This window comes from Typha angustifolia, chromosome 4, assembly GCF_048772165.1.
Source record: "Typha angustifolia cultivar Huaian chromosome 4, ASM4877216v1, whole genome shotgun sequence".
Classification (NCBI taxonomy): Eukaryota; Viridiplantae; Streptophyta; class Magnoliopsida; order Poales; family Typhaceae; genus Typha; species Typha angustifolia.
Genome location: NC_133242.1, coordinates 3,419,310 through 3,434,355, shown reverse-complemented (window position 1 = coordinate 3,434,355; position 15,046 = coordinate 3,419,310). Strand labels below are relative to the sequence as shown.

At 35.7% G+C, this 15,046-nt stretch overlaps 1 protein-coding gene and 1 non-coding gene across 3 annotated transcripts; one reads left to right on the top strand and one right to left on the bottom strand.

The window, feature by feature from the left end:
• The first annotated feature begins 1,538 nt into the window (after positions 1 to 1,538).
• LOC140758835 (alpha-1,4 glucan phosphorylase L isozyme, chloroplastic/amyloplastic) lies at positions 1,539 to 13,419 on the top strand. 2 transcript variants are annotated; one of them, XM_073095167.1, is made up of 15 exons: positions 1,539 to 1,892; positions 4,029 to 4,267; positions 4,381 to 4,482; positions 4,788 to 4,964; positions 5,160 to 5,435; positions 6,529 to 6,800; positions 9,233 to 9,350; positions 9,463 to 9,987; positions 10,114 to 10,266; positions 10,925 to 11,053; positions 11,140 to 11,376; positions 11,541 to 11,617; positions 11,956 to 12,142; positions 12,274 to 12,474; positions 12,970 to 13,419. In XM_073095167.1, exons 1-15 carry the CDS (start codon positions 1,676 to 1,678, stop codon positions 13,084 to 13,086), a joined length of 3,027 nt encoding a protein of 1,008 aa, XP_072951268.1. In that variant the 5' UTR covers positions 1,539 to 1,675; the 3' UTR covers positions 13,087 to 13,419. The 2 variants fall into 2 exon arrangements, with proteins under 2 accessions (XP_072951268.1, XP_072951269.1); XM_073095168.1 differs by lacking the exon at positions 1,539 to 1,892 and adding an exon at positions 1,916 to 2,062.
• Positions 13,420 to 14,470: 1,051 nt separating this feature from the next.
• On the bottom strand, positions 14,471 to 14,543 carry TRNAA-UGC (transfer RNA alanine (anticodon UGC)). The gene has a single exon. It is a non-coding gene; the product is annotated as a tRNA-Ala (tRNA).
• Between the last annotated feature and the right edge of the window lie 503 nt (positions 14,544 to 15,046).

Genomic DNA, 15,046 nt, shown 5'->3' with positions numbered 1-15,046 from the left:
GATGCTCCTTCTTATAGTGTTGCTCTGACAAATAAGAGGCTTGTTCCACCACAAATGCTACATCTCATATATTTTTCTGCAAGATTGCTTGAATTTATGTTCGAGACTTCATAATGTGCTTACTTATTTGGTTAGTCTACTTGTTAACCAAGTGTAGGGATATCAAGTTATAACAATTTGTAAACTGAATGAAACATCAGTTTACGGTAATTACTCCTACAAGGAAATTTTTTTTCAGAGATTCTGTAGAATATTCTTATCTTACGGTGGAACGTAGATCTCATTATTTAATTACTAAAATATAGAGACAAAATCACAGCCGTCAGTGCACCAAGGCTGACGTAACAATGGAAAAGATAATTACCTTCCTATCAGTGGGCTAATCAGAAGATAAGACGGGGGCCCGCATGTTCCCCGAATTAACGTTAAAAGTTGAAGCCACGTGTACTTAAAAGAGACATAGGCGTTTTGGACGGAGATGCGGTGGGTCACATCCCTTATTCCCTTCTTTGCATGCAGACAGACGGCTTCGGTTTAACGTCTTTTTGACCCTTGAATACCTCACATGCAATGCAAAGAGCTTCTTTAATGACCGTTCTTTTCACGAGACTTTTCAACTCATATATATTGGACTCTTCTTCCCCCCACCCCAAAGAAAAACAAATAAAAAACAATAAAAAATAAATTCATATTATGCATATACTTTTTTCTGGTTGATAGGATTCTACTAGTCCAGTTTTAAAACGTTTTTCTCGAATAGATTATATCTTAAATTTAATATTAAAATTAGATCTATAGTACTGTAGCTCTATATAAAATGCTGATAAATCTATATAAAAAATGCCAAAGAGTTCGAGTGCATTTTACCTTTGACTGAATAAAATACTTAATAGTTTAGCTTTTTAGTTAATAAAATTTAGGGCATAAGCTAATTTGGTAAACAAAATTAAAACTAGGTCTAGTTTGTTCAAAAACTCTGTTGTGCTACTATGGTCACCTAAGAAGAAGCATATAACGTGCAAAAGAAATCTAGAAGTTGCTGGACATATATATACATTTATGTATATAATAATTCTTGTGGCTTTACTAGCCATTTATTATATAAGTATTAGACATTTATTTGTTCTTAAAATAGTTTATTGCTCAGGTTAACACAAATAGTGCAATCAAGATATTTTGGATTAATTAAACAATATATGATCTTCTATTGGCTATTTTCATATCCCCAATAGAATTATAATCGATCCTATTAGTAAGATAAGCTACAGAAACTATAAATTAATATAGGAGATAGTTAGTAGGTATTTTTCTCTATGATTAAGGAGGTCGTATGATCAAATTCAATCTCAATGATTATTGTGAAAAAAATTATTTATTATTTGATAGTTTAGGGTAACTGTTTGATTAAATTAATGATTTGACGGTGTAATTAGCTTAGAATAACGATGAGTTAAGAGGTTGGCTTGATGGTCGGTGCCAATAAATAGGTTAAAAGAAAACGAGATCTACGATGAAAGGAAAAAAAGCTTACGATACGATACAATTGCGATACGAAAAGATATTTCTCACTCTCTCTCTCCTCTCGAGTTTCGATAAGAGGAGACACCTCTCCATCTCTCTCCTCTCGACACTCACGCTCCACTCTCTCAACTCCCCGGTATCGGAGTGAGGGCCAATGGCGTCGTCGTCTTCTCCGTTCTCGACTCGCACCACGACCGCCTTCTCCAACCTGAGCCCTAGCACGCGATCCCGCGATCTCAGATCGAGGAGCACTGGGAGCTTCAGCTTCTTCTTCTTGAGAAAGATCGGTGGCTACCGCGGCGCCTACCGGCCCCTCTCCGTGCGGAGCGTCGCCAGTGATCGCGAGCTCAAGGACCCGATCTCGGAAGACGGTGTGTCCTCATTCGATCAGTGCTTTAATTTTGATTTCTTATAGCAAATTGCATCTGATCTTGCTCTGTTTCTGCATTCCGAGCGTGTTGTGCTTTGATTTCCCTGCTTTTGATCATCTGCGCAGATTTGTCGTGCGGTTTGTATGTAACGTGACGCAGAGATGTTCATAGTAAGGCTTTGCGCAGGAAAAGTTGGCCATTTTCTATGTTTGTTAGAGTTTCCTCAAATTTTGTTTTATTTGTTGGGCTGCTGTTTTTTGGTGTAAAGAATCGAATTTGTGTTATGTGTGATATATTTCATCGAAAATATAATTATAAAATTTACGATAACGGTTCAATTCCTGAAAAACGTTCAGTATGTGCTATGGGAATGGGTGTTTATAGTAGAGGACAAGCCCTCAAAATGCATTCTACTCATCATTTTCTTAAGGTTGCCTTTTGGGGAGAGAGAATGCCAAACCAAGATGACAAATTTACTATTAAGGATGGTGTAAGAAAGGTATTAAGCCTAGCTTGGTTATGTGCATAAGGTTATGTATATGCATCTCTTAAACAAAAATTAAGTACATTTATAAATTTATTCACATTTGTTGTTTAATTGTAAAACTAAATAATTACTTTGAATAAGTTTATACAAGAATTTGCGTTTAGTTACTAAACTACGAATAAGTATGCTATGTAATAAAAATCTTGCTTAGAAAATATGCATAACTTTATTATACCTTTCTATTTATGATAAAATTTTGTGCATAATTTGTCACGCGACTTATTTTATGTAAGATTTGATCAAAATATAAATAAGTGAGTGTTTGATTACAAAATGTATTTAAGAGAGATAGAATAACTACCCTTTATGCACAAATTAAATGCCATCTAAATTTTGGCTGATCCCCTGTAGTTATGGTTCCAGGTTTTCAGCTATTTTGTCTTGAAAAGTTGAAAAAAAGAGGAAAAGTATACAAAATAAGAACTACCTAGAAGACATATGTTCTCAAATTGTTAATTCAAGTTGAAGTTTGTTAGGATAACTAATCAAAAAGTAATTAAGAGATGCTTCTTTGCATTTTCAAATCTGGGACATTTTAGCCAATCATATGGGAAATGTGACCATTTGTAAACTTATGGTAGACATTCTCTCTTTATAATATTTCTTCCAAAAAGTGAAAACCTAAATTAAGGTCTGCAACTCTACATTTCTTTCAAGAAAATTTCACAGAATTCCCTAATTATAGTTTTTTTTTAAAAAATTTGTCCTTTTCTTTTCTTGTTCATATAACAAGGAATCTTAGATGTCTTGTCCACTTATATAGGACTATGTATTTCTAAAACAATTATATTCTAATTTTAATCTATCTGATCTCTTTTATTTTGATAGACATGACTTGATTTGATAGTAACTCTTGCCTGCCTACAGACAAGTGATCATGGATTTAAACTATTCAAACAGCCTCTCATATGATGGAAGGGTTTTATACATGTTCTCCCTAGATCCGGCATTGGTGTAAGCCGTGTGAACTAGGATCCCTTCTCTCTCCATATCTCATCTTGAGGGTTCCAGCTATAAACATTTTCCTCCTACTTGCACAGAATATGCTGGATTAATTTAGTGGCCTAATGTTAACAACACTATTGCCCACAAGCTTGACTGGTCTAGTGTCTGTTGTGTATCCTTATCTAATGCCTAAAAGCTAATTAAGAAATTTACCATGATTCATGTATAAGTCATGCTTCACAGAAAATTTTTCAGTAATCCAAGTTCAAACCCTATTTCCTTAGTATTAAATGTAAGATATTGGAGCATAAGAATGTACTCAACCTATCTCTGAACATATTAATGGAAATTCATACTGATGGTACTAAACTACTTGCTAGTTCATCCTATTTCCCACATTCAATTTGATGAAGCTTCAATAAATATTATAATCATGTCTGTATTCTATAGTTCCAATAATATGATACTGCTGACACTGTTCAAGTATGACATGCAGACTTTATCTAGAACTAGTTTGTTTCTTTGAGGAAAGATTGTACTCCTATAATCTTACATATTTTTATTGCTTTGTCCCCAATTTTTTTTTTTCATGTGCCATACTGATTTGTATGCCTATCTTAATAATTGTGAATATTGTGCTATAGGTCTTTCAAGTACACGGAGTTCTTCAGTTCATGATTCCTCTACGATAGCGTCTAGTATCAAGTATCATGCCGAGTTTACACCATCATTCTCTCCAGAACATTTTGAACTGCCAAAAGCTTATTATGCAACTGCAGAAAGTGTTCGTGACGCATTAATAATAAATTGGAATGCAACATACGAGTACTTTGAGAAAGTGAATGTAAAGCAAGCATATTATCTATCAATGGAATTCCTGCAGGTCCCATAATTAGCTCGAACTTCTTATATCACTTTCATGTTTCATAAGGTTCCATAATAGGATTAAAGGTTGTTATCTTGATTATTTTAAATCATCATGTTCCAAAAATGTAGGGCAGAGCTCTCCTAAATGCTATTGGTAATCTTGAGCTAACTGGGCAATATGCAGAAGCATTAAAGCAACTTGGGCATAACCTTGAGAATGTAGCTACCCAGGTAAGGAAACATTTACAGATATATTATCCAAGTTCTAAAACAAGGCCACATGAGATTGCTTCTATTATCTTGTTGTGACTTCATTAACGCTGACATTTTTTTTCCTCAAAAATCTAAAGTTGGAACATGGAACTATGTTCTTTTCAGCTCTGTTGCCTAGAAGATAGGAAAATATTCAGGTCATCTGCATAAATCAGTCATAACATTCTTCATATTAATTTATTTCATTTAATGCAAAGTACATGATGCAGTGACGTTATGCCAGAATTCATAAGATATTATTCATGTCCTTTGATCATATGTAGGAGCCAGATGCTGCCCTGGGGAATGGTGGTCTAGGACGTCTAGCTTCATGCTTTTTAGATTCTCTGGCAACACTGAATTATCCAGCATGGGGTTATGGACTTCGATACAAGTATGGTCTATTCAAACAGAATATTACAAAAGATGGTCAGGAGGAAGTTGCAGAGAGTTGGCTTGAGGTGTTAACTCCTTATCACCCTGTAGCTCATCTATTTGTCTCTTTTCCTTTCCAAATTTCATCTTTTTCTTATTTTTCACGATTTTGTACATCAAGAAGGCCCCCTAGTAGTGATAATTATTTCAGAAGATTCTATTAGCCAATATGATTTCATTAGAGACCTTAACCATGTTTCTTATCACTCAACTTTTTCTAGATGGGAAATCCTTGGGAAATTGTACGGAATGATGTAGCCTATCCTATAAAGTTTTATGGAAAGGTGGTTCTCGGTTCTGATGGAAAGAAGCACTGGATTGGTGGAGAGAACATAAAGGCTGTTGCTTATGATGTTCCAATACCTGGATACAAAACTAAAACAACCATCAATCTTCGTCTTTGGTCAACCAAAGTACCATCGGAAGATTTTGATTTGGCAGCTTTTAATGCTGGACAGCACACCAAAGCATCTGAGGACCAATTAAATGCTGAAAAGGTTTTCTTTTATTTCTCACCTTTAATTACAAAATGACAATGACTAAAGTACTTGGCATTGTTTGTTTGTAGAAATTGAAATTAACTGCTCTCGTCCTAAAAATATGAGTTACTTATATGAACTTCTGTAATCTAAATTGAGAGGTTTAATTCCTTTTTCTACTTCTCTTGGTATGCATGCGTACATGTTTACATGTGATCACACAAGTGCATAGTTGAGTACGATTAGATATAATAATGCTCTATCAGCTTTTCATATGTTCATAGTATTTGTTTCACCAGGGAATTCATAGGCTATCCTTTGCAGTTTTCATGAAAAAGATTAAAGTATTTCAAAAATGAAAATCAGGAAAAGTAAAGAACCTATAAATTGTACATCTCTTTTTTGCGTCTGTTCACACGAGTATGTGTGTGTCTATGTATGCCCGTGTTCTATTATTTATAAAGTATGTATTCCTGTGTTCTTTTCTCATTGAACTATCACATATATCATGATTTGATATGTAAGCTTATTACATCTTCTTTGGGAAATAAGCATTGATGAAAAAGATCCAATCTAGCCAGCATAGTTGCCCTACTTGATTTAAGCTTGAGTTTCAGTATCATCAGTTAAAACTTTTGAGGCCAAATCCCTGAAAAAACCAGTGGCTTCATATCAAATTAGGCTGCATTTTTTTCACATCAATCCAGCCAATAGTTAGCTCTTCCAGTTGAAATCTTTGGGATTTTTTTATGTGTTCATTGATCATGCTGACAGAAAAATCTCTCGTGAATATCATTGAAGAGAGTTTCGGATTGCCTAGTATTCCACCAAGTAGTAACCCAAAGTTCCACACATTTATTGAATGTGCATTCATTTTTGGTTAGTCATCTTGATGCTATTTATTCACTATCACATATCCTGGAAACTTTTGAATTTTGTCTACTATCACCTTGTTGAAGTGTCTCTTTGGTTGTAATTAATTTATTGAAACACTAGGAGACAACTTGTGAACTTGTTATATGCAATGTTGTAGCGAATAAACTTGATCAAATAAAAATGGCAGCATGTCAAAATGATTGGATTTTCATCAGTATCATCTGTTTCATGTCAGATATGCTATATTCTGTACCCGGGAGATGAATCACTTGAGGGAAAAATTCTTCGTTTGAAGCAACAATATACGCTGTGTTCTGCTTCTCTGCAAGATATTCTTGCTCGTTTTGAGAAAAGAGCTGGGAGTTCTGTGAACTGGGAAGACTTTCCATCAAAAGTTGCAGTGCAGATGAATGATACCCACCCAACATTGTGCATTCCTGAGCTAATAAGAATTCTGATTGATGTGAAGGGTCTGAGCTGGACTGAGGCATGGAACATTACTCAAAGGTATTCTTGTAACTTTTGCTGATGGTGCACAACACATTTTTAGGATTTTTTTTTCTTTTTACATTGTTGCATTTGCAAAGTTTTTAAATATCACAATTACTCCTATATTCTTCAAAGTATTATAAGTGCCATTGAAATCATAGGGTTCTTTGGAAATGCCATTATGCTATCTTCCAACTAACTAATCACGATAAGAACTTGCCAAATAGGTAGCCATTTTACCATTATGCATAACATAATTTAAGGCGGGTTAGATAGAGAATATTCTTTTAAAACTAGCCATAGTGGCATTAATGAAAGAATCCAAGAATCCAATAATTTCAGAGGTGATTATGATATTTTAAATTTTAAAGAAGTAGGGTGTTGTGATATTTAAAAAGTTCTCTGGAAAGTTTATTATTATCGTCTTTTTATACTTTTTCTAGTCTATCTCTAGATAGATAGATTGACGTATAAACTGGTTATTATACCGGTATTTTTTGGGCACATCTCATGCTAGTGATGCTTGCAACTCAGATGTAATGATTTAAGTCATTTAACTGGGTAATGAAGCTCTTGATGGCGCATGCATACGAATGATTCACTTATATCTGTATATTGGCTGTTCATTCTTTTAACCAAGTAAATGAAGTATTTGTTTGAAAACTTACCACAATTATGAGAAATTGAGAACCTATTTCGAACTTCATCTTCCTCCAGAGCGTTTGAAAGATTTCTGAATATCATCACGCTTTCGGAGCTTGTGGAATCTATTTCTTATTTGCTACTTCATATCACTTTTAAAAAAAAGTGGAGTGAGATATGGTGAGCAAAGATGGCTGTGCCAACCAGCACGGTGTGTGCCGGCAGCATACCGGCATGTGGCACGAGAGGTGCCGCACAGCACCCCTCCTAGCAGTTTCGTCGCTCACCATCTACTAGTCGACGCTACTCCCCACGAACCTTGTTGTCACCGTTCGCCGCAGTCTTGCTGTCGTCTTATCGACTTCAAGCTCGAGGCACCAATCACACGGGATAGAGTGCCCTAGCCTAAGGAGGAAGAAAAGGTGGTGGGCCGGGTTAGATCGGATGAAATAGAAATTTTAAGTTGCGGATTTAAGGTTGGCGGGGAATATTGACGACTGATCGACCGCGAGTGGCGAAGGGTGAAGGTGAGCCTCATCTTTTTCTCTCCCTTTCTTGTGGCATAGCTAGTAAGTGTCAAACCGTGCCGTGCTGGCTGGTGGTCGACACGGCCATCCATAGTGGTGAGTACTATTAAATATTAATGACAATTTTTTTCTTTAAGCAAATGCATGTATGAATGAATCAAGCAGTTATGGGATGACTGTAAACAGTATGCTTACAAACAAATGTTGTCAAAATGATTATAAATCATTTGACGAAGGTGGAAGGAGAAATAAATATGAAGCATAAATTGTATATGATGGAAAAGTTATCTAAGAGAGAAGAACTAATGGACAAGTGATAAGAACCAAAATAGCCATGAAGCATCACCCTTGGGTCCAAGCATTCGAACGCCTAGGCATGGCATTCGAATGCCCATGCCTGAGAGTAGAAAGCTATCTTGGGCATTTGAATGCCCATCGATACTTGTTTTTCTTGCATTAGAACTCTTTAATTGCTTTAGGACTTCAAACCTTTTTGAGGAGGCATTGATTATTTTGAAGAATATTGATCTCTATCTCATCTCTCTTACTCTCTTTCTCACTAGTTTGCCTAACTTCAAGTTTTGGTCAATCTAATGATCTAGAGATATCATTACTTTCTTTCTCCTTGATTGATTGCCTCGCCCCTCTTGTTCCTAAGGAACAATTAAACTTCTTCCTTATTCCATCTTCTGTTCTACCAAGTAATCAACGCCTACATAATCCGCCTTAGTTTACCATGTTTACCTATGGTTATCACCTGTTAAACTATGTCTTTGCCCAAATCACCACCGCCAGCGTGTTCTTCTTGTTCTTCTCATCAATTTAGCCTACTAACACGCCCAATTTTGCTATCGAAATCATATTCTACGTCTTGCCCTAACCCTACTACACATAATTTCTAAAATTGAAGTCAAGCAAGATTAAACCCCAATACGTTCTTATCTAGAGCATACCAACAAGCTACCGTTCTGCATGGTTGAGTTTAAAAAGTTGAAACCATCAATCTCATGATGTCAAGAGATTCCATGAATATTTCTATAGTATAGCATAAATCACAGGCCACACAAACAGTTGGGCCTAGCAGCTTGTTGATGTTGGAGCATACCATAAATGACCTTGGACTTGTTTTAGCTCTTTATGTCTAAAATTTTATTTGTTACATTATTTCATTCTATTATATCTGGTTATTCTGTATGTATTAATGATAAAAGTTTCATATGTTCAGAAGATTCTAATTTATTTCTAAGAGTGTTATTTCTCTTTCTATAACCTCTCTTGTAGAACTGTGGCATATACAAACCACACAGTTCTTCCTGAAGCTTTGGAGAAGTGGAGTCTGGATATAATGCAGAAACTTCTTCCTCGACATGTTGAAATCATAGAAATGATAGATGAGGAGGTAAATTTTGGCTCCCTGTTTAAATTATTCATAACCACTTTGTTAAATTTTTTTTTTTGAAATCCTCGATCTTATGGTTATTCTTCCTATTCTCCTCTTGAATGTGGAACAGTTGATTGACAAGATAGTCTCAGAACATGGAACGGCAGATCTTGTGCTTTTAGAAAATAAATTGAAAGAAATGAGGATCTTAGATAATGTTGATCTTCCAGCTTCTGTTGCTTCACTGTTTATTAAACCAAAGAAGGAATCTCGTGTTAAATCTGAGCAAACACTGGTTGAGTCCACTGAAACTACTGATGTGGCTGTGGAAGAAAAAGTTGATTCTGGAGAAGCTGAATCTGGAGAAATTGAATCTGGAAAAGTTGAATCTGGAAAAGTTGAATCTGGAGAAGTTGAATCTGGAGAAGTTGAATCTGGAGAAGTTGAAACTGAAGAAGTTGAACCGGAGGAAGCTGAACTGCAAGAGGAGGACGATTCTGAGAGCGAAGAAACTACATTTCCATATTCTGACCCTAAATTGCCAAAAGTGGTTCGCATGGCCAACCTGTGTGTTGTTGGTGGACATGCTGTAAATGGGGTTGCTGAGATTCACAGTGAAATTGTGAAAGAGGAAGTGTTCAACAGCTTCTATAAGGTAATACTTTTGAGAGGTATTTTTCCCAATATGTTATCCTGATTCAGCATGGGCTCTGATACCAAATAGTTTGCACTTTGCAGTGAAGATTTCATTGATCATCTAATGGATTTTCTTTCATGGCAGTTGTGGCCTCATAAATTCCAAAACAAAACAAACGGAGTAACTCCCAGACGCTGGATCCGATTTTGCAATCCTGATTTAAGTAATATTATAACAAAATGGATTGGCAGTGAGGATTGGGTTCTGAACACTGAAAGGCTAGCTGAACTTAAAAAGGTCTTTTACAGTCACTGCTTCTACTAATTTTATTTGTTTTGGTTGCACAAATAACCTGTTCATATAATGGAGAAAAATTCTTGATAAATGTTTTTTTTCTTGTATTTCTTACTTAGATCTTATTGTGCTGAGAACTGAATATCTAGTGGCTATTCCCATGTTCTGTAATAGCTATATCAGAACAAAAGGACATATAATAAAGCACTATAGTTTATGGGTGTAGAAAGCTGATCAAGTTATCTTATGGAACCCTTTTCTGTAGTTTGATGGGAATACTTCTCTCTATACCTGATATCTGTGCAATTCATCCTCATACTTTTGCGCTAAATCTCCTTGCAGACTGGTTAATCCACTCATTAGGTACTCTTTTTTCCTATTGGCCACTTACCATTATTTCTTCTACTTCTCTTTTGCTTTTTATCTTCTAAGGTCTACCCCTTTCTTGTTATTATGCCTGCCTGTTAGTTTTGTTCTCTAAGGAGTATTTCTTTTGCTTTTCTTATATGTTCATCTTGTTTTTGCCAGTAGATTTGGCCCCAGAGTGATCATTTCCATAACTGAGTCCAATATCTTATCTCCTGACAAATTAACATCTGATTGAAGTCTTAAATTGGAGATTCATTATTTGTTTCTGACATCATGATGAAATCTGTAACAGTATGCTGATAATGAAGATCTCCACTTGGAATGGAGGACTGCAAAAAGAAACAACAAGCTGAAAGTTGTATCACTCATAAAAGAAAAAACAGGATATATTGTCAGCCCGGATGTGATGTTTGATGTACAGGTTGTTCACAAGACTAGCATTCACTATGAACCAGACATTAACTTCATTCATTCCTAATGTAGCTAGTTAACTTGCTTCTTTATCAGGTGAAGCGGATACATGAATATAAACGACAACTGTTAAATATTCTAGGGATTGTCTATCGCTACAAGAAAATGAAAGAAATGAGTGCGGAAGAACGAATAGCTAGCTATGTTCCCAGAGTCTGCATATTTGGGGGCAAAGCATTTGCCACATATGTGCAGGCAAAAAGAATAGTAAAGTTCATCACAGATGTTGGAGCTACTATAAATCATGATCCTGATATTGGAGACCTATTGAAGGTATGTTTATGCTGTTTCAAATTTTCTCTTTTTGTCAATTTCCTTGGAACATTTCCTGCTACTATTTAGTGTGCTCAGACTTCAGAGAACATTGTTTTATTCTCTACAAGGCTTCTAACTTTGTCAGCTGCATATGCTATTCTAATTTTTATCTTTTTATCTAGGTTGTTTTCATTCCAGATTATAATGTAAGTGTTGCTGAGGTGCTCATTCCTGGCAGTGAATTATCGCAGCATATCAGGTGATTAGTTTATCTCTTCAATACTCTTGCTCATTAGGGAAAAAGCCTTCCAGATAGAATGAGACAGAAAGAAAATATATGTATGAAAGGAGCCTCTGACATTTTAAAGGTTAATTTTCTTCTAGCTTGTTTGCAAGACATGCTATTAGAACATTAGATCTTGCCAGTGTGACAATGTAGGAAATTTAATTTTCCTAGAGAAAGTTCTTAGTTGCAGTTTCTGAACATATATGCATTTCTCATTCCCTCTATTTCTGTCAAGCAATCATCAATAGCATGGTAATCATCATGAAAAATTCCTGTAACTTATCATGATACTAATCTCTATTGTCTTCCAGTACTGCTGGGATGGAAGCCAGTGGAACCAGTAACATGAAATTTGTTATGAATGGCTGTGTTCTCATCGGAACTTTGGATGGGGCCAATGTGGAAATAAGAGAAGAGGTTGGAGAAGACAACTTTTTCCTCTTTGGTGCTCGAGCTCACGAAATTGCAGGTTTAAGGAAAGAACGAGCAGCGGGAGAGGTATATATTTAGTCAACTTGAGAGTAGTAGTATATCTGCATAAATTCTACTTTCTCCCCATAATTTTAGAAGAGTCACCTTTTATTGAGCAGAGTTAGCAAATATAATTCTTTGCCTCCTCTTTTCTCCAGTTTGTGCCTGATCCACGATTTGAAGAGGTCAAGAAATTTGTCCGAAGTGGTGTGTTCGGAACTTATAACTATGATGAGTTGATGGGATCCTTGGAAGGCAATGAGGGTTTTGGCCGTGCGGATTATTTCCTTGTTGGCAAGGATTTTCCCAGTTACCTTGAATGCCAAGAGGAAGTTGATGAAGCATATCGAGACCAGGAGGTAAGCAATATTGATGAAATATAGAAACTTCACTACACAATATTGTTTACATGACAGATATATATATATAGTAAATTCCAATTAGAAGATGGCAATGCAAGATAATACTACTGAGCTTCTCCCCAAATAAATCAACAGTTTGTTACTTAAAAAATTATGAAATGTCCAGATTCCATAAGTATGTATAGATGTTCAGGAAAACAAAAGGAAAATATCTAAGATGGCAAAGATAATGTTATGTGGTTCCCTTTCTCTTCACTGTTATAGCATCTTTGCTAGTGATTTATGTAAGCACATCTGAAATGAACGAGTACATTACTTTTGCAATCTACCGGGTGCACTCAGGGCCTCCTTGGCTGCTGTCTCTCAGTGGTCAAGTGGTCGGGCTGGAACTTCTAGTACTCGAGAAAATCCAGATTGCTCAATATGATCATGTATCTCTGACCAACTAATATTGTACTATACTATACTAATCTTGACCTGATATTTTTGCAGAGATGGACAAAAATGTCAATCTTGAACACAGCCGGCTCTTACAAATTTAGCAGTGATAGGACCATTCACGAGTATGCAAAGGACATCTGGAATATTGAGCCTGCTCTGTTGCCATGAACTAGTGCCACCTAAGTGCATCTTATTTCTCGACACCCTCTGCCAGTGCGAGGGCGGCTGGATCCAGTTCCCGCTAGCTGTTTCAGGTAATAACTCCGAGGCCTATGCAAGCTGATAGTTTTGCATCCAATAGTGTAGCAAATAAACAATGAGAGCCACTCAGATGAGGAGTTGAGTGGAGAGGGATGGAGATGTAATCTAAGTAAGTAATGCTAAGAATTGTGCATTGTCCGAAAAGACTCTGGCTTAAACTTGGATGTAATTTGCACTCTGTTTTATATATATTTCGAGCAGGCAGCATCTGTTTATTACACAACTCTGGTTGGAAAAGTATCTAAGCAATAAACTTGCGATGTATGGTTTCGTAGTGCTTATTGCACTCATTTCTCCGCTGGATCTTTGCCTCTCTCAACTACGCGTCAGAATTTGAGGTCTTTGAAAGGTTCTTACTTTCTTGATCCCTTCTTCATATGCTATATAACTGTTTTGTGGTAATGTGGTGAATCATGGAATGACATCTTTCACGTCATGGCAATTGCATCACTAAGCCTTGTTCCATGTTTTCATCGTTCAGAAACCTGTACAGAATTTTTTGTAGCCTTCTCCAGTTTACAATATCTTTCTCTGGTCTGACCACCGGTGCATTTCTGGGATTCTTGGATTCTAGGAGCCACAAAGCCTAAGGCCTTATTTGGTTCGAGGCTAGGCTTCGAACTCTATTAATTAATTTTATTTTTTAGTCTTAGAAGAAAGCCAAAAAACTATTGTTGGTAATTTAAATGTTCACATCAGGGAAGCAATAAAAACGTACGAATGGCAAGCAGCTACTAGTGATCTGGGACCATATTCTTGCAGACGTCGTAGAATATCAATTAAGACTACCCACCATCCAGGAGTACCGTTCCCAGGTGACGGTGGGAGAATGCAAAAATAAGAGAAGGGTAACAGACCAAAATTATGGATGCACTTTTAAATGAAAACCCAGCATGGTATCAAGCTGCAAGAGTCATCAACAAGCGAATACTTCTGCTAATAGGATTATAGCGGCATTACTAAGTGCCGCCTAACAAGTCATCTTAGGGCACTAAATATATTTTGGCATTTGTGGCTATATGCCATCTCTCTCTCTCTCTCTCTATATATATATATCTAGAATAATGCCGGCAACTCATTACTTGCATTTAGACATAATGCTGATAATAAAATATTATTAGTGGCAGTTTAAAAACTGTAGATAAATATTATATGATTATAGATATTTATTAATGTCGTTGTCTATGGTAGGTATCCTCTTAGAACTCTTAATTAACATTTTTATCTAGAGACAAGGAAAGAAAGGAATTATAAAAAAAAAATACTGAAAAGAAAACCAAAATTTTACTCATGGAGATGCAGGGGATCGAACCCTGTACCTCTCGCATGCAAAGCGAGCGCTCTACCATTTGAGCTACATCCCCAGTTGTGAGGGCAAACATATTTTCCATTTAGAAATATAAAATTTTTTATGGAATATTTTATCCAAAATTTCACATATCTATGGGGTCTTCAATGAAAACTTCACCAAAAAAAATTAAAGAAATTCGCAGTATTTAATATTATCGAAAGCAAAAATTCACTGTCTACAGGGTGTAAAATAAAAGCTACACTAAGACATTTAGATTTAGCACCTTGATTTTTATAATATTATTAACAAAAAACATATAAGTAGGGTGTTATATGAACGAAAAATTCACATAACTATATGTTTTAGATCAAAACTTCAGAAAAATAAACTAAAGACATTTATATTTAGCACCACGTATTTCTGTAAATATTATTTAACAAAATATACATAATATAGGTTGTTAAGCAAAAAATTTTACCAAAAAAACTAAATATATTTACATTTAGTACCATATATTTCCGCAATATTATTTGATCCGAAAATTCGCATAAATATAGGGTGTTAAATGAAAACTTC

Bases quoted from the DNA above. Each gene is read 5' to 3' on its own strand.
- LOC140758835 (XM_073095167.1), top strand. From the start codon at position 1,676: ATGGCGTCGTCGTCTTCTCCGTTCTCGACTCGCACCACGACCGCCTTC. The intron at 9,351-9,462 runs GTAAATTTTGGC...AATGTGGAACAG, and splicing joins TAGAAATGATAGATGAGGAG to TTGATTGACAAGATAGTCTC. The intron at 11,054-11,139 runs GTTGTTCACAAG...CTTCTTTATCAG, and splicing joins ATGTGATGTTTGATGTACAG to GTGAAGCGGATACATGAATA.